The 24,897-nt window shown below is 41.1% G+C and overlaps 1 protein-coding gene across 1 annotated transcript in view; it reads right to left on the reverse strand.

Annotated features, from left to right (window-relative positions):
• Spata16 (spermatogenesis associated 16) overlaps positions 1–24,897 on the reverse strand; it is a 254,089-nt gene that overhangs the window by 74,071 nt on the left and 155,121 nt on the right. The window contains exon 4 of the mRNA XM_041659524.1: positions 23,381–23,465. Coding sequence (XP_041515458.1) covers positions 23,381–23,465 — 85 coding nt within the window. The remainder of the gene's footprint in view (positions 1–23,380; positions 23,466–24,897) is intronic.

A 24,897-nucleotide genomic window follows, 5' to 3' on the forward strand; every position in this document is an offset into this window, starting at 1 on the left:
CACTGAAGGGGGTTGTGCAATGGAGTTGTTGGATGTCACTCAGAGGGAGTTGCCCTTTGCTTTGGATGTGTGGTGAGGCTGTGATTGCTACGTCCTGGACCATCTTTGGAAGCCTAATCAGTTCAACACAGGCAAGTCTGGAATTTAGAGATTCAGATGAGTAAAGACTCTGGTCTTCTGTAACAGAAATACTTCCTTCAGTGTTGTGCTCCTTTGGACTCAGAGCTGGAACCAGCCCCAGGAGGCCTTTTCTAGACCAAGTGGGTTTGAAGCCGCTGGAGATATACGTGGAGTGATGTGGAACAGAGGACGGATGCCTCAGATCTTGGGTTTAAGGTCAGAACTCGGTTTTACTGTTTATTTAAGCTGTTGACTCCCATATTAATCAGCTAGGACCAGAAGGCGACTGGCTGGAACAACAGAAGTTCATATTCTCACCACTCTGGAAGCTGGAAGCCCAAGACTGAGGGCCAGCAGTGTTGGTGTCTAGGAAGGCCTCCCCTTTTATCTTGGACATGGCTGTTTCCTTCCTGTGTCTTCGAATCATATTCCTTCTATTTCCTTTTCTTCTTGTGAGTGTATATCTGGTGTTGTAATCAAATCCAGGGCCTCCTGAATGTGAGCTATCTGCCTGACGCCTGTGATACTTTCCCATTTTTTTTTTATGTGTCTTAATCTTCTTTTTTATGACCCCACTCCTATTGGACTGGTCTCATTTTAACCTAGATCTCATTTTAACCTAGCCCTCCTTTCAAAGAGCCCCTTTCCAAATATGGTCTTATTCTTAGACACTGCACGTTAACACTTTACTTGACTGTAGAGAAGGGACAACGGTCTAACAATTTCTAACACCTTCGAGGCTTTCCATTGGTCTTTCTGAATATCCTGGAAGTGGGCATTTTGTCTTAAATTCTGGCTGAAAAAAAAAATCAGTGCAGGTATTTAATCTTCCAGCTTGCTTCTAGGGAGACATTAGCAAGATCACAATCAGGACAGGATGGGAGGGAATGCTCTCCAGCCCTTTTCTTTTCCAATTGCTGGCATTGTAAGTGACTGCTGGCAGGGTAGCTTAACGAAGCCATCTCACAGCAGGGATGGCAAGGCACATGCCCGACAACACTCACCAGCTTTGCTGCAAGTGGCAGAAGTGTGGTTTTCATGAGGCAGCGTGATCCGCTCCTTGGCAGATCTGTGCCCTTGGCTCACTGCTTCATGCCTTGCATTCGGGCCTTGCTGTGTGTGTGTTTCTAGGAGAGCAGACTTCCTACTGGGAACCAACATAGATCACTTTTTGACTTCATGTTCTCCATCCTAGAGACACCTAAGGGAGCGGACTAGTGAGCAGACCACTTATACAACTCCTGAATGAGAGATGAGCTCTTGAGAGGGCATGGTGGTAAGTGCTTGTAATCCCATCTCTTAGGAGGTAGAAGCAGGAGGAACAGAAGTTCAAGGACAGCCTTGGCTACACGAGAGAGAGATTTTCTCACAACTGAGCAAAGCAGTGAATGAAAGGAAGACATTTCCAGAGGGAATAATGCTTGGAGAAAATTATTATAACCCCAAGGAAAAATGATAATTACTCTACAGTAGAAATGAGAATACAGGTTGTTCTTGCATTCATTGGATCCTGAAAAATCCTTGCCGTGTTTTGCTAATTTCTAGGACGAGACGGTCTTTTGGACTTTGAACTTGCCTCACACTGCTCTGGTAAAGGAATAGAGCAATATTTCATATACTACTTAGTGTAATTACATTATTGGGTAGCTGGTTAATGGAACAATCTAGGAAAAATTCAGCCTACATACTTTATTAAAATTGAAAATTTTATTTTCTGGTACCACAGAGGCTAGGCTGCAAGAAAGGGGCTTTTTGGACCCATCCAGTTCAAATTACCTGAGTTCTATGTCCTCATTGTCCATGTTTTCTGCAACAGGGCCTCCTGCCAACCTCTGAGAAGCAACCAAGGCCTGCATAGTGGTCTCTACTCTTGATGGAGCCCCTTGAATACATGACAACCATTGAAAAGGATATGTTTTGTCTGATACTGAGTTTTTTGGTTAGTCCATTGTTCTTGTGGGGACTACCTCATATACATACATGCATACATATATACATACAAATATATAAATTTAAAATCTATGTATTGTATAGAATCTCAGGTAAATATAAACTATTATGATTCCTTGAGGCTTTATTAAATAATCTTAGATCATTTGTTCCTCTTCTTTTTTTTTCAATCTATATTGATCAAGCTTCAGAAGGAGGGAATTAAGCAGTCATATCAAGATGCAGTATTTCCAAACCGTGACAATGACCACCATGGCAAGGTCACAGTACAGGTGCAGTAAGTGGCACTCACATGTTGGTGGCAACCAACAGATGTCTAATTGACTTAAAACCCATTGAACAGAAGGGAAGTCATGGCTGCTACTGTGTTTATTGGAAAGAATGTCTTTTCTTCCCTGTGGCTTCTTAGCACCTGTATCAACAATGAGCTGGTTGTAGACACACAGGTTGACTTCCAGCCTCTCTGTCTGTTCCCTCGGTTGTTCGGTCTGCTTGTATGCCAATACAGTGTGCTCTCCTAGTGGCTACAGCTCTGTGGGACATTTCGAAGTCAGGCAGTGTAATGTCTTTTAGTTACATGCAGATGGCGGAGTACACCTTTTCAGATTTCTAGTATTTTGATGGGATTTCATTGACTCTGTAAATATTTTTGGTGTTATGGACATTTTCAACAATATTGATTCTTCCAGTCCATCCACACGAGATATGTTTCTTTTCCTGTAATTCCTCTATTTCTTGCATCCATACTTTGGTTTTCTTTGTAGAGATATTACATCTGTTTGGTTAAATTTGTTCATAGGAATTTTATTGAGCATCTGTATCTGTTGTAAATGCTATGATTCTTTTCATTTCTAGTTTGAACAATCTGCTACTGGAGTATAGTAGTGCTTCTAATTTTTGTATTTGATGATTTTTAATTTGATGATTTGCTTTATTAGTTCTATATTGGTTTCTGGTGCAGAGATTGGGTCTCCTTACATATATGAGTGGGTCATTGACAGACAATGATATTTATTGATGGGGTCTGCTCTTCATCCTGCTTTTAGTCATCAACTGCTTCAAATATTCTTAATATATTTATTATTTATTTAATATATGAAAGAGTCGCACACAGAAAAACAAGACACAGAGAGCTACAGAGTCAGAGACATAACTTTGTGTGGTGGTCAGAGGACAGTTTGCAGGCAGGAGTCAGTATTTAGCTCTTTTCCCTTTGTAGGTCCTGGGGATTGAACTCAAGTCTTTAGACTTGGCAGCAGATGCCATCCTGCTAGCACTCCTAATGATCAACTTTAAAAATTAGTGTAACAATTTATTATAAAATTTCACAAATGTGTAGATTAGAACTTTTCTTATTTTTACACCCGCACTCTATTGCCTTGCTTCTTCTTGCTGGTCTCCTTTTCATCCCTAACAACACCCCTCTGCTTCTCTCTGCCTCCTCACCCCATCTGTCTTATATATATATTGTTACAGGTGGATTGCACATGTGAAGGAAAGCATGCCATTCCCTCCTCTCCCATTCCCCTTCTTATTTCTATCTCCCTCCTCTTAGACCCCTTCCTCCTTAACAGATTTCCCTATTCTACTTTCAAGTCACAAATACGTTTAAGTCTATATTGTACACACGAGGGAAAACATGCAGTGTTTGTCTTTCTGAGTCTGTCTTATTTAGTTTGATAGGAAAATCTCCAATTCTGTCTATTTTTCTGAAAATGAAGTAATTTCATTTTCCTTACAGTTGAATGAAAATGCATTGTCTAGATACACCACATTTATAAATTCATTATCTGCTGATTGGCATTTAGGCTAAGTTTTGCGTTAGTATCCCTGTGTTAGTATAATTTTTTTCTGATATATTCTCAGGAGCAGTGTAGCTAGATCATATCGTAGGCTAATTCTACTTTTCAATTTTTGAGAAACTACCATAGTGATTTCCATGGCGACCGCACTAGCTCACGTTTCCACTAGTCTTTATCGTGTTTACTGGTTGTATCACGTTCATTGATTTTTGTATATGTTGAGCCGTCCTTGCATCTCTGAAATGAATCCCATTTGATGATGGTGATTTTCAACATGCTGCTGTGTTTAATTTTTTAGTATTTTGTTCGAAATACTTGTCATCTTGGGTACTGCATTTGTACAGGAACTGGTCATTTCTTTTTGATTATCAGTTTTACTGGTCTATGTGTGGTTGTTGTAAATTAGACTTAACTTTGTCTTTCATAAGACTCTTATATGTTTAAACCAATTTTAAAAATAGAATTGTAAAGAGAGAACATGCAGTTTTGTGTTCTGAGTCTTGGCTACCTCATTCAACATGACTCTTTTTCTAGTTCCGTTCACTTACGGATTCTGTAATTTCATTTTTTCTTTAGAGCTGAATAAAATTTTATTGTGTATGGATGTGTATAGATCTTCATTACCCACTCATCAGCTGATGGACATACAGGTTGGTTCAATTTCCTAGTTATTGTGAATAGAGTGGCAATCAACATGGAATAGCAAGCATTTCTGTGGATATAGAACCCTTGGGTATAGGTCCAGAAATGACATATCTGGGTGTAAGTGAAGACTGTGCTTTGGTTTCCTGACCACCCAGACTCAAATAATCACACAGAAACTGTATTAATTACAACACTTTTTGGTCTATTAGATCAGGCTTCTTATTAAGTAACTCTTATATCTTAAATTAACCCATTTCTATTATTTTGTGTATCACCATGAGGCTGTGGCCTACAAGTAAGGTTCCGGGGTGTCTTTCTGCTTCTGCAGATCCATGGCATCTTCTTGACTCTGCCTACTCTCTCTCTGTATCTCCTCCAACCTGGCTATATTCTGCCCTGCTATAGGCTGAAGCATCTTCTTTATTAATCAATGGTAATAAAACATATTCATATCATACAGAGGGGAATCCTACATCATAGTCCCCTTTCTGTCTAAATAAAAAGGAAGGTTTTAATTTTAACATAATAAAATTGCATATAGAAAAAAGTTATCAAGCAAGAATATTTAGTCTATTTACATTTGGCAAATTAAAGAAAATACTCTATCATCTATCAGGGCGTCTTTCTGTTTTGACAGCTACATGGCATCTTGGAACCTTGTGATGATACACAGAATAATAGAAATGGGTTAATTTAAGATGTAAGACTTACTTAATAAGAAGCCTGAGCTAGTAGGTCAAACAGTATTGCAGTTAATTTAGTTTCTGTGTGATTATTGGGGTCTGGGCAGTGTGGAAACCAAAGTGCCGTCTCTGCTTACAAATGGTGCCAGTGTGGGGCAACTCCACCCACATAAAAACTGACATAGCTTGGGAAGGAATGCTAGACACAAAAGACCAGAGTTAAGCACAACTTCTTAGTAGCAACATTTTTTTCGGAAAGGCTCTGTTTGCTGGCAGCAAGGAGAGATGTGGCTTCTTTAAAATAGTGGTGGCTTCCTGGTTTGTGCTAGTAGCACGAACTCTTGAGTCTTTCAGGAGGTCCTGCACTTAAATGGGGTTTGTGAGCAGTGTTCTACAAATTGGTTAATGGTGACATAGACTTGCTGCATCCTTGGAGCTGGGCCAGTGAGCAAGACTCGACTTGCAGAGGCTGTGAATGTACCTCTGCCATACTGGAAGGTCAAGAAAGGTGGAGACAGCATCCAAGGCCACTGCCACCACACTGCTTACCATTCTTAAATGCTCCTTGTCAAGATAGGATTTCAGATACACAATAGGACAATAAAAGACCTCTAAATGGGTCACAGTGTGTTTAAAAATGTATGTAGTCTTGGGAGAGAGAGGAAAAAGAGTACAGACAGATATAAAAAGACAGTCATAGGTTAAAGGAGTAAAGATAATAAAATAAATATTGAAAAGTAATAGAGTAATAAAAAGCCATGTAAAGACGGAATATATGCAGAGAGTCGGGATTATGCATGTTGTGTTTTCTTTGAATTTTTTGACTGCAGAGAGACATTTGGTTCTGGGGGTCGTTAAGTTAAACCAACATAAAAGTCTGGACATGACAGGGCCATTGTCCTCATGAACTCACAGTGACTATGGCTGCCTGTCCAGACTTACACAAGATCAAGTCATTCACCATTCCAGCCCATTAGGAGAGTAATGTGAAGTCCCACCCCTGGCCGAGAAGCTATTGGCAAAAGATGAGTGTTGACAAGGTGCAGTCAGTTTTCTTCAGAGGCCTCTGATAGGTTGCTGATCTTCCAGTGGGTGATCACCTATGTGCACATGTGTAGTTCTATTGGACTCAGTGGGTTAGCAAGAAGAAAATAAGAAAAGATGCCAAGAAGCTGCAAGCGGTCTGAGGCATGTCTGGGAATGAAGTTGGAGTGGAGAGTAGGGATGGATATTATAAAAACTCATAATAAACATGGATGAAATTCTCAAAAAACAAGGAAACTATTAATATCATTAAAATTAGAATATTTTAGTATACACATTGATGTTAAAAGACAGATTTTGATAAAGCATGTTTCTTGACTTTGGAAATTGAGAACAGATGAATATTAAGTTGCTTGTAAAAGAAGAAACTATCAAAGGAGGAGCAAATTTCTAATGATGTTTGACTTTGACTTCAATGTTCTGGGTTGACTGTCCTTCCCTGGATCATTCTGTTGATGTCAGTAGACATGATTTGCATGAGAATAGTAAAGCAATCAGTTCCAGGTCCCATTGTTGAATGTGCAATCTTCTCCACACTGCTCCTCCAAATGAAGCTTTGAAATCACGTGCGTGTGTCCATGGGTCCCAATGAAGAGTTCATTGTCACTCCTGTGTTTCCAAGTCTTAAAAATGTATAATTCCATAAGGCAAGAGTCATGTGGGCAGCTAATTTCCTCTATAACATCAAGTTATAATAATTTATCTTAGTACTTTAGCTAAGTAAAAAGAATGGCTCACCCTAGAAGTCAGCTTGCCCATGATGGCTATGATGCGGAGACTATGGAGGAGGAGAAGGAGGGGGAGGGGGAGGAGGAGGAGGGGGAGAAGGAGGAGGGGGAGGAGGAGGAGGAGGGAGGAGGGAGGAGGTAAGTCCTTCAAAGAGTAAAGGTAAGTGGATGTGAACAGACGAGAAGGGAGGGAATTCATCTCCCTCTCACACACCGAGAGGGCTCAACTCTCCTGGCAAAAATTCATGAGTACTGGAAGGATTCCTGTGAAGCTGACAGAAGTTGTAATACTCACAGGATTTCAGGGTGTTGAGATTGTTTTTGCCACCTCCCCCATTTCTTGACTCATGCCTGATAGAAGTCATGCAGCCAGAAGGAATTCTGTCACTTCTAATTAGGAAATGTAATCAAATAATTTTAGACTATCAAGTTAGTTCCTTATTGCTCCCAATATTAGTCTTGACCACAATCATACTAAGTTAATTTCTTAGAAAATTTGATCTGGAGAGCACCTCAGGACTTTCCCAACCTAATTCATTGAGATTGGGGAGCCTTTAAGAGGCTTTTAGAGGAACCACTTTTTAATTTCATAGAATTTAAAATTAGACTTTTATATTATAAATCACTTCCTTTTGAAAAATTAAGGTTTTACCTACTGTGGACATGACAGGAATTTCATAGACACTTGCAGGCTGTTAGGGAAGGTATGCAAGAACAACTTCTGTTCCTGGTCCATGAAGCATTGTTTAGTGTATACTATATTTTCTCCCACTGGGGACTGAAGAGAACTCACAACCAGGTCTAGAGGCCTAGTCCTGCCATCCCAGCTACTCAGGAGGCTGAGCAGAGAACTGAAAGTTCAAGGTCATTGTGGACCACAGGGTAAGTTCTAGGCTGTCCTAGACCACAGAGTGAGTTCTAGTCCATTCTGGGCCACAGGGTGAGTTCAAGGCCAACTTAAGTAATTTATTGAGATGTTGCCTCAAGACAAAAGGTAAAAGGAAGGCTAATAATGTCCTTTGTGGCTTCGACTCAGTAAGAGTGAGAACACATTTGTCTAGTCCACAGGGGGCTCAAGGTTCAATCTTCTAAGTAGTGGGAAAGTGAGGGGGGAATGGGGTTGTTTGTTATAGAATTAGTCTGTCCTAATACAGAAATAGTAATAAGTGGAAATTCAAATCTCAATTAAGCCTTATGTGCTATGAAAAGTAAAGAAAAACAGCATTTAAAGATAAAATAATCATCTTTCACTTAGCACTGTAATACAAGCTTTTATATATGCCATTTTCTTTAACCCTTATAGAATCCATCTAGGTAGGTGTTATTAGGCACTGAATATTATGGTTCCATTGTTCTATTTTCAGAATAACTGTTATTACTTTCAAAGGTAATTTCCTATACTCGAACTTATATAGTTGAGATTGGTATCTAGTCTTTAATGGCTAGCATAACTCTTTGTTATTGTATGAATAATAATATAATTTTGAATGATAAGTATAATTTACTAGAAAATGAAAAATAAAACTTTATAAGTGACATTTTAAAAATGTAATTCCTATAAATATGTATAGGTTTAATTTGGAAGGTTTCTGTGCCTTGAAATAGAGAGTAGATTTTCCTAACTACCTTTCCTTGTGACTGTCCTACAGGCTGTTCTCTGTGTCACTTATGTGATAACTGGACTATCATTTCTGTGATTGTATCATCAATGCAATAGCATATTAGAACAGAGTATGTAACGGTGGATTGCTTTCCTTTGCCACAGTGGTCAATACTTAATGCTGAATGTCTGTTGTGCGGGACAGGAGTTCTTTTATGAAGCAACAGCCGTTGAATGTTTCTTCCTGGTGTCTATAAGGAGATGTGTACTGCTTTGTTGCTGAGTCCGTCAGTGCAGGGACCTGAAGGTCATAGACCTCCTCATGAGGTAGAAATGAGGCATTTACATTTTGTTTTCATTGTCTGTAAATCAAGAAAGATGGCATGGTCAGGTTACCGGTTTTTTAGGTAAACAGATTTTGATATGGCTATCTTGAATTCCCTACTTTGCAATCCTTGCTGTTTAAAAGCAGTCATAATAAATAAGTAGCATTTTAAATTCTAAAGAAATTTTATTTCCTTTAGTTTTGTGCTATATGCAGATGCTATAGATTTTTAGCAAATATGTATGTGCATAATGCATAATTGTGTTTGTGTGGATATAATACACTCTTGCTTCCCATTCCTTCTGGTTAAGGTCTCTCTCTTCCGCTCCCTCTCCGGGTCTCACTCTCGGTACTCTTGACTGTACTGGAATTTGATGTGTAGACCGGGCTGGCCTCAAACTCACAGAGATCCTCCTGATTTTGCTTCCTGAGTGCTAGGATTAATGGTGTGCACCATGACAGTCAGTGGGCCTCACTATTTAGTCTAGGCTGGCTTCAAAGTCTGGTAATTCTTCTGGCTCAGACTCCCAAGGGCTGGAATTACAAAAGTGAGCTGCATGTCTGGCTTAGGTTTGGGTTATGGTGCTTCTATTAATTGGATCACTTCAGCACTTTAGAGCTAAAGATTTTCCTGTGCTAATTTTTAATCAATTGTATTTAGTTGTAGAAATTATTTACATCTACCTTCAACATGGAACTGAGGGGAGGGAAAGATCTATGGTACAATTTCATACCAACTCCTTGCTAAGTGACAAGTGTGTAAGTTCTGGTGATTCATCTCAGGTCACAGCATTAAAAACAGGAGAAAGGGTTCAAGTCTCCTAAACCAATGGTTTCTTCTGTACTGAAAGCTTGCATTTTTAAAATTAGATTGTAAATTTCTGAAAGATCAAACATTAATTCCCCCCCCTTTTTCCCTCCAGTGGAATCTTTTTTTCTTTCCATTATTCGAGACTGGGTTTCTCTGTGTAGTCCTTGCTGTCCTAGAATTCACTCTGTAGACCAGGCTGTCCTCAAACTCACAGATCCACTTGCCTCTGCCTCCAGAGTGCTGGGATTAAAGGTGTCACCACCACTGCCTGGCTATAGCAGAATCCTATTTCTTCTGTTATAAAAACTAGAAGTAGGCTCCAATACTAACCGCTGAACAAGTGGCTGTATCAAACAACGACCACACTAAAACCCTCTTCAAAATGATGGACACAGACAATTTTCTTACCTACTGCTCACAGTAAGATAGTTTTGTCCATTGGCATCTCAGTACATTGGGACATACTGTCAACTAACATGTCTATCTCAAAGAAAAAGTTTACAAAAATTATAGGAAAGGCTTCTAGGTAGGGGAGCTGCCATATTAATATGCTTAGGTTGCTTAGCTTATTCAGTGACAAAGTATATATAATTTATAAATAGAATTTAAATTATGTTCCTGTTCTGAAGACTGTGAACAATTTCCCACTTGCACCTTGGGGAACACCAGCTGATCAAAACTCAAGAGTTCCACATGTGGGTTTCAGCGGCCTCCAGACTCTTCAGGATGCAATAGCTCTTTTGTTCTGATGACTGCAGATGAATCACTAGAAGGTATTAAGGGAAGAAATAGCTACATTACCTGTAATTATTTTATAAGGACAGCTGGGAACTACACATGGTCTTAGCCTCTGAGTTCAGGGGTAAATGTCAAGACAGGTTGGAACACTTCTTGTGTATTTCATCTTTATACTTCACGACTTCATTACTATGCCTAGCTATGTGTTGTTTAATTAAATTAAATGAATGTCTTTTGAGACTGTATATCCCAAGCCCCCTTGAACTACTTGTGCTCCTCCTCTGGATTTATATTGTGTACCACCATAACCGGCTAGTGTGCGCTGTTTTTCATTTTATTTCTTGACCAGTGACTTCAGATTGAGATACGGCTTGATATTGTATGAATGTCATTAATGTCAGGGTTGGGACAAGAGCTTGGCCGTGCCATTTGTAAATTTGTAATGCTCTTTCTACAAAGCATTTGTTTTATGTTAGGGTACCACTAGGTGACATGACTTTGAGTAAGAAACGGAAAGGGTGTGCGGTGCAAAGACTGATGTGTGTCATCAAACGCAAAAGGCTGTGTGTGTGTAGGCTTCCATCAGCTTCTGAACACACCCACAAATCATTTGTTGATTAGATGGGGTTCCCTGTGCATTTGGTTAAATGTTTGCTAAAAGAACGTTAGAAACTAGACCTGTGCCCTTTTACAGATTAGGGAAATAGTTTATCCCACAACACAGTATTCTCTAGCATGGTGCGAGGTTTGTACAACTTTTTCAAGAGGGAGAGCTTGGGCTGAAATCAGTTATATCTACATCAGGGCCTCAAGCTCTGAGCCATTAGACTCTGGAGATTCCTAAGGGGGTCTACAGCCTTGGCCAGCCAACCAAGATAGACTTCCAAATATGGGAATATTTCTTGCCTGTGGCTCCAGAGGACAAGCGTGGAATCCTGGGCAGCAGGCAAAAGTTCAAGCAGTCTTCATCCAAAGGATGGATTCATCCTTGAGATGAGTGGCTCCCTGTGGAGCTGCACATCTGCTGTGCACTGAGCAAGGAAGAATGACAGTGTGTCTGGAACCCATCAGAAGAGATGACCGCAGCTACTGATGTCACTCAAAGTTGGTCTTTGGTTTTCTGCCTCCCTGTAATTTCTTCCCTCTCTCAAGTTTCAACTTTGCCTGGTAACCAGACATCTCCTATCTTTTCTCATGTTTCTTATTTGCCTCAATCAAATCTCTTCCAGGCCAGGCCACCAGATTTCAGGAATCTGATTTTATGGGGCTGCTGGCTTCCTATATAAGACTATTGATCATGTCACTGAACATCAAGATGTCTCCAAGGGGGAATAATTATGTCTATGATAAACTAAATGGCTTTGCAAAATTGATATATGTGCATATATATAATCTATATATAAATCAATATGTATTATATATGGGTATATTTCCCTGTGCCTTATTTCAACAGCAAACTGAAACTCCAAATGATAATAATAAATAAAAGTGCTTCCTTCATGATCCCACAAAGGAAGTTCATGTGCCTTGTTAGACTCATTGAGGTGGGCTTCTGAGCACTGGGGAGTGAAGGCTCGCATTCGAACTGCGGTGATTCCCATCTCTCTGGACCCCATATCTTGGCAATAATCCTCCCAAGGTTCTCTGGCTGTAATTGTTCCTCAGAGGCTGTTGACTCCTACCTTAGTCTGCACTACATATAAGAATACTTAAGCTTTCTTGTAAAAGGAATTAGGTTAGCTTCATTGTTAATTTATGATCCTGAGAAAAATCAAATATGTCATATGCTAAAGGTTGACATTTGAAATGTCAAGGTCTCATTATTTAGAAGAAGGAAAATTGTTAGAAAAAAGTAAACTATTCAATGCAGGTACAGGTAGAACAGACTGTCTTCAGAAACTAGTGAAGAACAAGCAGTCATCCAAATTGAAGAAGAGAGAACCTGCTTTTTTAATTGGTGTGTAGTACTGCCAAAGGATAGCAGAAAAAATAAACATTAAAACCTTCGAGTTTTACAGATTATCCTCCACCTGGGTAAGCACAGCTTGGAAATGCCATGATTTCATGGGATAGTAATTGTACATCTCCAGATGCCCCCCAAAAATGTGACCTCAATTTCTCTGCAAGCTTGTAAATCAATAACCCATAAAAACCTGTGGGAAATATAAAAGATAGCCATAAAGCCTCTAAATTTGGTTTTGCTCATAATAGTTTTTGACTTTTTTTTCCAGATGCAAACAACAATGAAGGAAGAGGCCTTTGCAGATTTCAACTGGGTAGCAGAGTCTTAGTGTCAGCAACCTCCTGGCAGCCTGGGAAAAGAGTTGTAGAAAGTCGACCACCGATCAGCAGTTTGCCCAAGTAGAAGGAGCCTCAGAGTGCCTCCCTTTTTAGAATCCATATCGTTCTCAAATGAGAGAAAATGAAAAGAAATTTAGAGTTTACTCTTCCTTTAAAAAACTATTAAAAACATCCCAAAGCCTCTTTAGAAGAGGGGAGAGGGAGACAGAGAGAGAGATAGAGTGAGAGAGACAGAGAGAAACAGAGAGACAGAGAGAAAGACACACAGAGATAGAGAGAGAGACAAGAGAAATAGACAGAAAGACTGACACAGAGAGAGAGACAGAGAAATAGACAGACACACAGAGAGACAGACACACAGAGAGACAGAGAAACACAGAGAGAAACAGAGAGACACAGAGAAACAGACAGAGACAGAGAAACAGACAGAGAAATAGACACAGAGAGAGACAGAGACAGAGAGAGATGGGGTGGGGTGGGGGACGACAAAAAGAGACAGAAATGAGCTGACTATGATTTTCCCGGGTAATTGACAGATACTTCTGCAAAAATCCAAGCAGGGTCATTAACAGCCTGGCACACTTTAAAGCCTAAGACAGAGCAAGTGTTGCTGAGGAGGTTCTGGGGACTAATTTTCATGCCACTGTTCTCTGAGCGATCTGAATGGTCTATGCCAACACAGGGGGCAAGATGCTTCCCTCTGCAGTGCACATTCTGAGGCACGGGCAGGGATCTCTGCTTCCAGGTTCTTGTGTGATCTGGAGGCTGACAAAAGAGCTACTATTCTCCCGAGACTCAGGGCACCAAAGGCAAGCAGTTTCTGGAGAGATGGCTCTGTGGCCGAATCCCACACTGAGGTGAAGTAACTGCTCCACTTTGCTGGGAGAAGGCTTCTGCACCAAACATGCAGCAGGCATGTGACTGAAGAAGGGGGGTGGTGTGTGGAGAAGGGAGAGGGAGAAGCAAGCTCACTTACTTGGCAGCATGGACAAATCAAGTGCATGCCATCTTACCGACATATTAATGTGAATTTGCATGTGTGTATGGTTGAGATTCTGCCCTTCTTTCTCTTCCCCACTCTCTGCCTTTCCCTTTCTCTTTCTCAGTCCAAGGCCTACAAAACTCACAGAACACCACTGAAAAACTACACAGAAACCACACCACCAGCAATGTCACGGTCACTATCCCCTTCATGAGAACACTCAACCTTGGATCAAACATATGCCTCATTACGCCTTTCAGTTAAAAGTGAACCTCTCCTACTGGCATGCTGCCTCAAATAGCATCAAAGCAAAATGAAACACAGGCAGCATTTAACAACGCTGGTAACCATGGAAACATATCATTAAAGAATATATAAACAGGAATGAATAATTAGATGAGAAATTCATTTCCATATTTATCTTTTTTTCCAAGAGCCAGGAAAAGAAGCTCTCGTTTGCCTTGCATCTCAATTTGGACACCTCCTCTTTAGCCTGCCTTCTAATTGAAAAAAAAAAAAACAACAGGACATTTTGTAAAATGGGAATTTCAATATTGCCTATCTTAATGGAGAAATCTCTTTTCAGGCAAGCGGCTTCAGAAGACTTCAGTGGCCATTGCGGTGTAGCTATGCCATGGCAGCAAGCCAGGCCACCGAAGCCCTGGGGGAGCTCCCATGGAGGGAGGAGGACAGCAATTACTCATATTTAACAGCTGGAAGCATGAAGGGCTTAACTCCCGGGAGGAAAGACATTGTGGACGGACAGAGGCAGTCTCTCCCAGCCCTTCACCCTCATGCAGCTCCAGGTAAGCTGCGGGGTAGGCTAACCTGGCTATGAACGTAGCAGATTTGGAATGTGCTTACATTTAGTTCAAGGCAGTCATTGGGTGGGGACAGGAGTGTTAGAGGATCCCCCATCTCTAATGGTTAGACTAGTTGTTAAATTGACCCACCATAGAGGCGTCTGGGAGAGAGCCTCAGTGAGGGATTGCGTGTGTTAAAGGTTGGCCTGTGGGGTGTGTGTCTTAGGTAACCAGCATAAAAAGACACCGCCCGATGTGGGCACCACTCCCTAGGCGCGGGTCCTGAACCGTGTTAGAGTGGAGCTGAGTGCAAGCAAGCAGAAAGCTAGTTCACAAGCATGCATTATTCTTTTTCTTCTGATTATGGGTGTGATCTGCAGCTGTTTGAAGTTCCTGAGGTGGCTTATCCATAGCCGTGCACTGTAATCTAGAATGATAGGCTGGAGAAAATCCCTTGTCCACTAAGCTGCCTTTTGTTAGGGAAGTTTGGTCACAGCTAACAGAAATGAAACGGAATCGCCACTTAACCCAGGTGACCCTAAAGTAGTTGGTCACTAGACACCACTGTCGAGATCCACCGAGGGAGACCTAGCGCTTTATCATAGAGAACAATAATGTACCCTTGTTGGTTTCCTCATTCCCCCCCTCTTGTGCCAATATTGTACTCATGACTTTGTCCTGGTTCTGCAGTGGGCAGAACTTCCTTAATGCTCGGGGTTGATCTTGTGACTTCCTTTGGCTCTCCCAACGTGAGCACACTTGGCGCAGAGGATTCCAGTGACTCTACTCTGGTTTTCTCTTGGAATGCCACATTTCCTCCTAAGAACCACAGCAAGAAGTTATTGGTCAAGTGAGGTAGAAAGATGTGTGGAACATAGGCGGACGTCTCTCAAGCTTGGAGCTGAACCCAACGAAGAGTAGCCCAGATCATCTGAATCTGAGCCAACCTGATTACTGGGAGTTTTACGGTGGTTGTCATGTAACACTATCATGTTAGCATTAGCTGATCCATACAGGAATGAAGCCAGGATTTAGCAGCAGGCCAGAGCCTGCATCTTGGTCCTCAGCCCTGCACTGTCCCTCCTGCTGCAGGGCATCTGTTTACTTTTCTGCAGGGAGTGAGCAGCAGTCAGCATCAGGACCATTGCCTTCCCAGGATCCTTGGCTCCATTCATAGTATTCAGCTTCAGGGCGCTCTGTCAGTTTCCTCAGTGTAGACTTTCTTTACTCCTGCTCTTGTTCCTTCCGTTATGTCCTTTCAGCTTTCCAAAGAGCCTTGATAAACCCATTTCCTTCATTTGTATCCAGAGGTCGCCCATTGCTGAGTTAAACTCTCCCAGATCAAATTTATTTTGCATTTGACCCAAGGCCGACTAGAGAGTTGATGCCAAGTAGTGGGAGTTTAAGCACAATGCATGACATTTGATGGAGAAATATCTCTGGGTAAATGGCTTTGGCACTTCTCAAATTATGTATAATCCGAATAATCTTCAGTAACTTGGCTGCTTTCAGATACCAGGCATCCATTTTACAAACTCTGTCTGACAAGGTCAAGTAAATAAGCATATAATGAATACTGGCTATTAAGTGAGATTCTCACATGGAATTTCTGTTCTGTATCTTTCTGTGGGGAATACTCACATGGAGGTACATGCCTAGGGAACACTTTTTCTTCTCCAAAAAATGTAGGTGTTTTATTCAATATAATGATAGATGTTTCTGGTTCCTTGACCTTACTTTACCTATAATTTCATGTTGAAGGTTTTATTTTTGTTCTGATGTAGAGATGTAAGTTTTCACTAAGTAGGTGAGTAATATTGGAATAACTTTGCAATATCAAGAAAAAAACAAAGAGTAGAAAGCTAGGCTTTATTGTAATAAGGAGGAAGCGGTGGGCAGTGTCCCGCCGTTTGGCTAGCTTATACCCCAAAATAACAACACACAAACTGTATTCATTTAAACACTGCCTAGCCCATTAGGTCTAACCTCCTATTGGCTAACTCTTACATATTCGTTTAACTTATCTCCATTAAGGTGTGTCGCCACTTGACTGTGGCTTACCAGCATGAGTCTATCCAGTGTCCATCTAGGAGAGGAGAGCCAGGGTGTCTGCCACACTTCACTTTTTCCCAACATTCCATTCTGTCTACTCCACCCACCTAAGGGCTGCACTATCCAAAGGCCAAGACAGCTTCTTTATTCAACCAATGAAAGCAACACAAATATAGAAGGAAGGATTTCCTACACCACTTTATTGTTAGTCTGAACTCCCAGTTCATTCCAGGAACAGATTACCTACAAGACTCAATGGTTATTACAGATACTTATATGTGGTTTCTGCTTCTGTTGCAATCATCTTGAATAGAAGAAATGAATAGCCATTGCCTTGGACATTCATGGAGCATGGACACCAACCACTCCAAAGAACCTTGTGAAAGAGCAGCCTTTTCCATATAGTCTGACAGGTCTCAACACAGCAGAAGCTAGAAAGGCAGCTGTAATTTTGAGCTTCAAACACATATGTGTGTCTGGGCAGTGGTAAAATCAGGACAATTAGCACTTCTTTGCATAGTCACTGATTTTCTTAATTACAAAACAATGATGGCAAAATATTCTCATGTTAGATGTTACTGGTTTTGGCTTTATGTCAAACTAATTTTTAATTTGATTGATTTATTAAACAACTTATTGAGTGGCATTTTTGCAATGTGCTTTGATGGCACCATGGAAGAAAGACAGAATATTAAGCAGTGGTATGTGCTTTAATTACCCTACAGTCCTGTAATTCTTTCTTGTAAATATCTTATGGCAAGAATATGGCTGCTTCTCTCTAACCCATGGTGGAAGTCTTCCAAAACTCTCAATAGATGCTTGAAACTATGGATTATACCTAATCCTACTTAAATGAGGAATGTCTCTCATGCAAAGGTCTATCATAAGAGTAGTTTATAACTTAGGCACAATGAGAGATTAGAAGCAGAGAAGAGTAACAAAACAAGAGTTCAAGCAACAAAAGTTATGCGAATGTGCTTTCCCCTTTTCTATCTTGTTGTGCCTCTGCTTTCTCATTTAAAGGATGCCCTTCACATGCTTTCTTTGATATGTGAGAATCACTACTTGGGCCAATTACTAAGGAAATGTGCCAACTCAACACAAGTACTGTATACTATGATAGATGGCCTGGAGGATGAAATGGCCACTGTGGGATTTAACACGTGGGATGTTTCATCAGCTTACTCCAAATGGCATGCAGGTTAGCTTTAGACCCTCTTCCTCCTCCTCTTCCTCCTCCCCCTCCTTTCTCTCTGCCATGTTGTCTCTCCCTCTTTTTATCAAGATGGGCTCACTAGGCATCCCTGGTTGGACTGGATCCCACCACATAGGTGAAACTGCTCTAAAAGTTGTGAAGATCCACCTGCCTCTGCCCACAGAGTGCTGGGATTGCAGGTGGGAGCCAACACACTTGGCCTCCATTTGGTATTTTCAAGTCTCTGTTGAATGTGGGTAACTGAAGCTGAAGAAAGAGATGCTTCTGATGAGGAGGGATGGTATGTGTGGTCTCTCAAGAGGGAATGATGTCTATTTGTTTACTTCTGTTTCCCTGGCATGTAGTGTCATGCCTACAAATAATGGCAAATGAATATGAACGATGAAGGCAGTTTCTCAGTGTATAAGAAAGGTAGTCACCAACTTCAAAAGTGTCTGCATAACTGAACTGTAAAGATTTCAAGTTTTAATGACAGAGCAAGGTTGATGGAAGCTCACTATGACAAGAACATGCTTGGAACATTATTTTGCTTTAGTGCTAGAAGCAGCAGGTATCTCTTCAAGGCCCAATGTCAAGGACAAAAGGGGTCTTAGTAATAAAGAGTGTTGTATAAAGAGAAGGAGCAGTTTAATCCTCAATCTCTGATGTGTATGGGAACACCTTAGGAGTCAATACAGCGTACTAAATCTTTGGGCATGTGAGGAGGGGATGTCCAGTTCTCGGTTCTGTCCATTGAGAGTAGAAGAAACACACCCAAACAAGCAAACAAACAAAGTAACAAACAAACCCAAAAACCTTCTTAGTGAGCTTTCTTTGGAAGCTATGCAGGCCATTGATAGTTTTGAGATGAAGAACATTTCAATGCCAACTTGAATTGGATGGGATGTTTTCGTGTTCTCTGCACAGATGGAGAACCTGTGAAGCTGGCACTGCCCCAGCCTTTGCTGTTTCACTGCAGAAAGAAGCTCCGCATGTCAGGCTCTCTGCACAGGCCTGTGTTGGTGTCAACAGCTTTTCCAACAATCCCCAAAGAGGGCTCCCTCCTGCTGTGAAAGTCCTTGGCTTCCTCACAGCCAAGCAACAGAGCATTTCAGGGGCCCTTTGTCTAGATGCAAGAGCCAGGATGAAATTCTTTCTGATTAGGGAAGTCTCTGTGAAGATAGGGGGTTAGAAAGGATTCTGTTCGGTCAGTAGTTTTGCATTTTTTCAAGATAAAGAAAACGTAGTATAATTTGGTAATGGGTTCATTCTAGAACGTAGCTTTGTGATGACTGGATATCATAGCCTGCAAGTGAGGCGAAGCTTTGACCTGAAGATGCTGAAGTCAATTGTAAGTAGTCCTGCTGGGGGACCTCCCTCTTGTCCTTTCTCTAATTAGCATCGCTAAATGAAATGTTGGGAGTCAGATAACTTGAATCCTTCCAGCCTTGGATCTGAGACTGACAGCTTCCCGAGAGTTTTCAGTGGAGACGTTACAGACACATGACAAATGGTTTATCTTAACATTGCAAGAAATTGCTGGTGTAGATAACCTTGATGATGTCATCCTAACAAAGACCTCAGTGGTCCAAGGGTTGGAAGTGATGTAATATGATTTCAAATAGAAGATGTTGGTATTTCTTGATTGGTGTTTACACACCTGAGATGCTGTGAGCTACAGGACCTTTGACTTCATTTGCAATTGGTGATTTTGTTAGTCCAAGTTTTACTATTTGCTGTCATTAAAATGAAACATTGAAGTTGATGTTATGTCAAACATTCCAGCTTCTTATACCAGAGAAATTAGAACCTTTTTATAATTGAGTAAAAGTCATAATTCTTTTTCAGTGTTGCTTTGATGTTTAGGTCAATTTCTAATGCAATGGGATAAATAAACACCCTGTTTGTATCTGTCTCTGTCTGTCTGTCTGTGTCTTTCTCTCATGTGCTCTTGTGTGTGTATGTGTGTGTGTGTGTGTGTGTGTGTGTGTGAGAGAGAGAGAGAGAGAGAGAGAGAGAAAGAGAGAGAGAGAGAGAGAGAGAGAGAAAGATGTTTGTGAGCATTATTCTGGATTGGATGTTTGTCAGCTGAATCTGATTCTCAGCAAGGACTGAGATTATGATTTGAAGACCTGAGGTTGCAGACTGGTGAAGAAAATTGAGAAAATAAAAATGCGGTGGGGAGTGACCTGAAGATGGGCCAGCTTGCTCCTGTTCAGTGGGATTTCTCTGCACTTCTCCTGTGGCTATTTTACAGTATAATTTCTGTTGCTGCCTTTTCTGATTCCAGGTGATGAGCAGCGCAGAGAGGGTCAGTCTGCGATCTCATTGCAGAAGACAAGGCCGTACAAACTTACGAATGTCTTGTAAACACATGGCTGAGAGTGAGCACGGGAGAACAGTCTGTATCAGTGGAAGGTTGCAACCTCCTTGTTTATATGATTCTGGACACTTTAGACTGCCATTAAGGAGCTGGGGGCTGAAGGTAGAACAGATCTTCTAACTGGATAAAGTTTTTGTATTAATATTATTGCAGAGGTAGGAGAGATAGCTTGGAAAAGAATATTTGCTTTTCTTCCAGGAGACCAGAGTTCAGTTCTTAGTACCTACAGTGGGAAGCTTACAACTGCCTGTAATTCCAGTTTCATGGTATCTAACACTCTCCTCTGGCCTCTATGTGGAACCCACACATGCTCACACACACACACACACACACACACCCCTTAAGGCATCTTATTCAAACATCCAGTTTTCAGCTCGTCCAAGCACTCCCTGTCTTGCTGATTAGCACAGCCTTGTGATGAAGTTTCAAGATGTTCTCCGCAAGGATGGCTGGTGGCAGAAGACTGGGCATCTTGCTACAGAGACAGTGTGTTCTAGTGCAACCATCAGAAGTTATTTTCAACCCTCCTGACCTCTGCAGAGGTGATGCTATTATAGAACAAGATGCGCAAACACTTTTATTCAGACGGCTGTAGCTCAGTGTGAGCCGTCATATGACACAGACTGCTATGCCGTTTTCCATCCCTGATGGGGTGATGGTGTGGAAAGTGTTTCTAATGCAATCGAAGGATGTTCCTGAGATAACAGTGGCACAGATCAGTTCTGTTGTATTTGACAGTTTGTGGGTCAATAGATGCAGAGTCATGGAGCCTGGCACTAGAATCTTCACGTTCTGAAAGTTTCCATTTCTACATTAAAACCTCCACAGAGACTAACTAAGCAGAGGAGTCAGGGTTTTATGCACTTGAAAAGGGAACTAGCAGATGCACCTTAGACTTAAGGTGGCGTTATGCTCCCAAAGCCTCACCCATCTAAACTGAGATGCCTTCAATACATCCATCCAGCGTGGCAAATGCCACAGGGTGGACTTGCCTACCTTGAACACACTCAGAACACTTGGCGTCAGGCTTTTTTAGGCAAATCTTCTAGCAGCCAGGCTATTTCATAATGAAACATTGATCATCTCATGTAGATTGTTAAATGCTGTACTGTGAGTGAAAAAAACCAAAACTAAAACCAAAACAAATGTGAAGTTAAAAAAATATTCCTAAGTCAACCATTTTATACTAGGGACTACCTACAATATAGTAACTGTTTATTCATTCTTTGAATCAACTTAAATAGTAGTGAGTTTCATATAGCATTTTCATATGTCATTATCTTAGTCCCTTTCCTGCATATGCTTCTTATCTTAGAAAGGAGAAGAAAATAGTGCCGGTCTATGCAATTTTTGAGACAGGGTCTTCCCGCTCAGCCTCCCAAGTGCTAGAGGACACGCACACACCACATCCCTGGGCGCTGACCGTTCAATCTTAATGGCTGTTTACTAATGGCTATGCATATGTCATCCATGTATCTATATAGTGTAATGTCAGGGAGTATTATGGAGCTGATAAGTGAGATTGCCAGGGCAGATTAGAGAGCCAGGCATTCCTGACTTCACAGCGGCTTCATTTTTCTTAAAAATTTTGATGTCATTTTTGGATGAGTCTAAGATTTTTGGTGAAGTTTTAGTACTGACATGAGCTTTGAGGATGATCTCAAACACTGTGTCAGTCACCTCTTACTTTCTACTGAAGCCAGAGACTCATTTTAGCTAGGGGTCTATGGCTAGCTGAGGCGGGAACTCATCTGAAGCAGGTCTTGCTTGCAGCCCGGGGCTCTTCTCACCAAGTAAAAGAATGCAATGAAGAGTGTATTTTCTTATCACTTATTAATATAGAATAACAAAATATAGAATTTTTGATGTTAATTTTTGTCATTGCGGACATGTATATGTTGCCAAGTGGAGATTATTTTCTTACTTTAAGGTGAATAAAATGAGGCTATTTATATTTTTTGAAAAATGAAAGAAAGAAAACTCTTGTTTAAAAGCATCAGCCTTATAATTTGTCTTTATATGTGCCTGTATTAAATACAGGAAGTGCAGCATGCACACAATACGTATTTGTTTTGTAAATGAATAGCTCAAATCAAACCTTTGTTAGGAACGACTCCACATCAGACTTGATGATCACTTCCTGAGATTCAAACCCTCTCTTGCTTCTTTTAAGATATCTTGAAAATTTTCCAATCAGACATCAGCTATTGTATGCATCATATTGCTTGCGTTTTTCATATCTACCAATTCTTTACAGTTAATATTTAAAAATACCGTTCTTTTAAAATATATGTATGCGTGTGTGTGAGCGTGGGAATCACACACCGAGCGCAGGTGCTCTCTGGCCAGAGGAAGGCGCTGGATCCCAGCGGGGCTGGGTTTACAGGTGGGGGCAAGCTGCCGGATGTTGGGAGCTGGAGTGTTCTTACCTTGCCTCTGGCCACTATAACTGCTTTGTTTTGGTTTTTGTTTGTTTTGCTTTGCTTTTCATACTTATCTAATTACTATTAGGGAATTCTTTTGGGGATTAAAAGTGTTTATCCAAAAACTCACTCCCTCTTTTTTCCCTTACAGATGACAGGTCTCAAATACAACAGGGCTAATTTAAAACTGTAAATCGAGCTTCAGGTATTTGAATGGGGAGACATAAAAGTTACTGAGAATTTTAAATGGTAAGAGAGCGAGCTAATGAGTCAAGTTTTCCTCACAAGTCTGAGGAATGGCTTCTCTTTCATCTACCAGGGCTCTGAGAGGACATCCTGCTGTCGTTTTGAAAAGCAAGTGACAGCAGGTTTGCTGTTGCCCAGTTTTCAGTATGTCACCCACATTCCCCTCATCTTTTCGTCACCCTCCACCAAGCATTAATATCACCTCAGATGTTTGTTGTTGAAGCCTGTAGCTCAGAAAGGATGCTTAGAAGGTGCGGTGTGCTTTAGGGGGCCGCATCATCACAGTATGCCTGGAAAAACAGTTCCTGGGATGTCTGAGTTATATTGAGTTGTAAAACTCCAGAACGGGCCAAGGGTTAACAACCCTGAATTTTGTCCTTAAAATTAGTTTCAGAAATCTCCATTATAGACACATTACCTCTGGGCGGTGGCCGTCTGATTGATTTGCCCAGAGCTACTTTCTTCAGTGGTCTTTTAAGCACTCATCCTTCATTTTGCTTCTAGAAATGAGACGCGCTCCTCCTCCCTCGCGGGGGCATGGGTTTTTACCTGCCAGTACAGCTTGATGAGCTTGCTTACACTGTGCTCGCTTCCTCCGCAGAGCCAGAACATGTAGTCAGCAATCATGGCACTCCTTGGGACAAAACAGATGTAAAATACCATGAGCTTACAAGGCAGAGGGAGAGCTGTAATAGACAGTGTGCACAAACCACGTGCACATTTAACCTGAGTAAGAGTAAGCCAAACAAAACACTTTTAAGGATACAGCACATAGCTGACTGTTTTTCAAGCTGCCCAAGAGTACTTATGCACAGGTGCTTATGCTCTGCTTTGGTCTTTTGTATGAAGCATCAGAAGATGCACAGAGTAGCAGATCCTAAAGGCTCCTTTTTGTGGGACTGTTGCACCATGCACACAGACTTAAAGATGTTTGCAAGCCTAGCACAGCTCTGAACTGTTAGATGGCCATTTAAGCACGCCTCAGGCTTTACCTGAGTTAAGAGATTATTTATCTCTGATTAAATTTGCTTTTTTTGCAACTGAAAATTAAAAAAAAGCAAAACAAAATACAATTCAACAGATAACCCCCCTCCCAACTTTGTGTCTAATTGAATTAGCTTCCAGATCCAGTGCATACAGTCAATGCATTGGTCTTATTAAGCCGGGGGATATTAAAACTATTGTGGAATGGATATTAATTCATTACTTAGCACCCCTTGGAAAACAGTTTACTTTTATAGCTGTTTCTTTGCTAGGATTCTCTATTTCTTTTTTCCCCAGAGATTGCAAATCCAATTAAATGTGACTAGAAGTAATTCCAAATTGTCACGTTAGCCAATTAAACATATAATAATCCTGTGTACCTAATCAGTAGTACCAAAAGTTTATTTATTTAAGTAGAGCTATCACTGTGTACTCCTGCCTGTTTTTCTTATCTTCGCCTGCAGATACGTGTTGTTTCTTGACATCACTGTAAATTGAATTAGAAATGTTCCTTCCCTAAATATAGGTTGTCTGAGGCAGAGAAACTATAAACTTACTATAGCACTTTTCTCAAAGAATTAAAACATTTACATTCCTGCTCATGACAGACAAAAATTAGGACTTTGAAAATCAGCAGTGGGGCTGGGAAGACGGCTCAGTGGGTAAGAGGATTCGCTGTGCAAACATGTGGACCGGAGCCAGCTCCGCAGCTTCCATGTAAAGTCTGGGCCAGGCTGTGTGTGACTGTCACTGCAGGGCTGTGGGGTCCCCCAGACAAGAGCATCACTAGGGCTCATTGTCTACTTAGCTCCACACTGGGTGAGCGACCCCGTCTCACGGAAATGCTGTGAGAGTGACAGAGCAGGTCATCTGGTGTATGTGACACACACACACAGACATAGACACACACACACACACACACACACACACACACACACACTGGGAAAAAACAATAGCGTTTAGAGGATTACTCAACTCAATGGTTTCTTAATGCATATGGAATGTTGGAAAAGAGTTGTATCCTAACATTTCAAAGAAATGACAGTTATCTTTGAAGATTCCTGTCATGTTTCCCTGAGGCT

The sequence above is a fragment of the Microtus oregoni genome, unplaced genomic scaffold (genome assembly GCF_018167655.1).
Source record: "Microtus oregoni isolate MIOR12 unplaced genomic scaffold, Mior012 000010F_ref0000083, whole genome shotgun sequence".
Lineage (NCBI taxonomy): Eukaryota > Metazoa > Chordata > Mammalia > Rodentia > Cricetidae > Microtus > Microtus oregoni.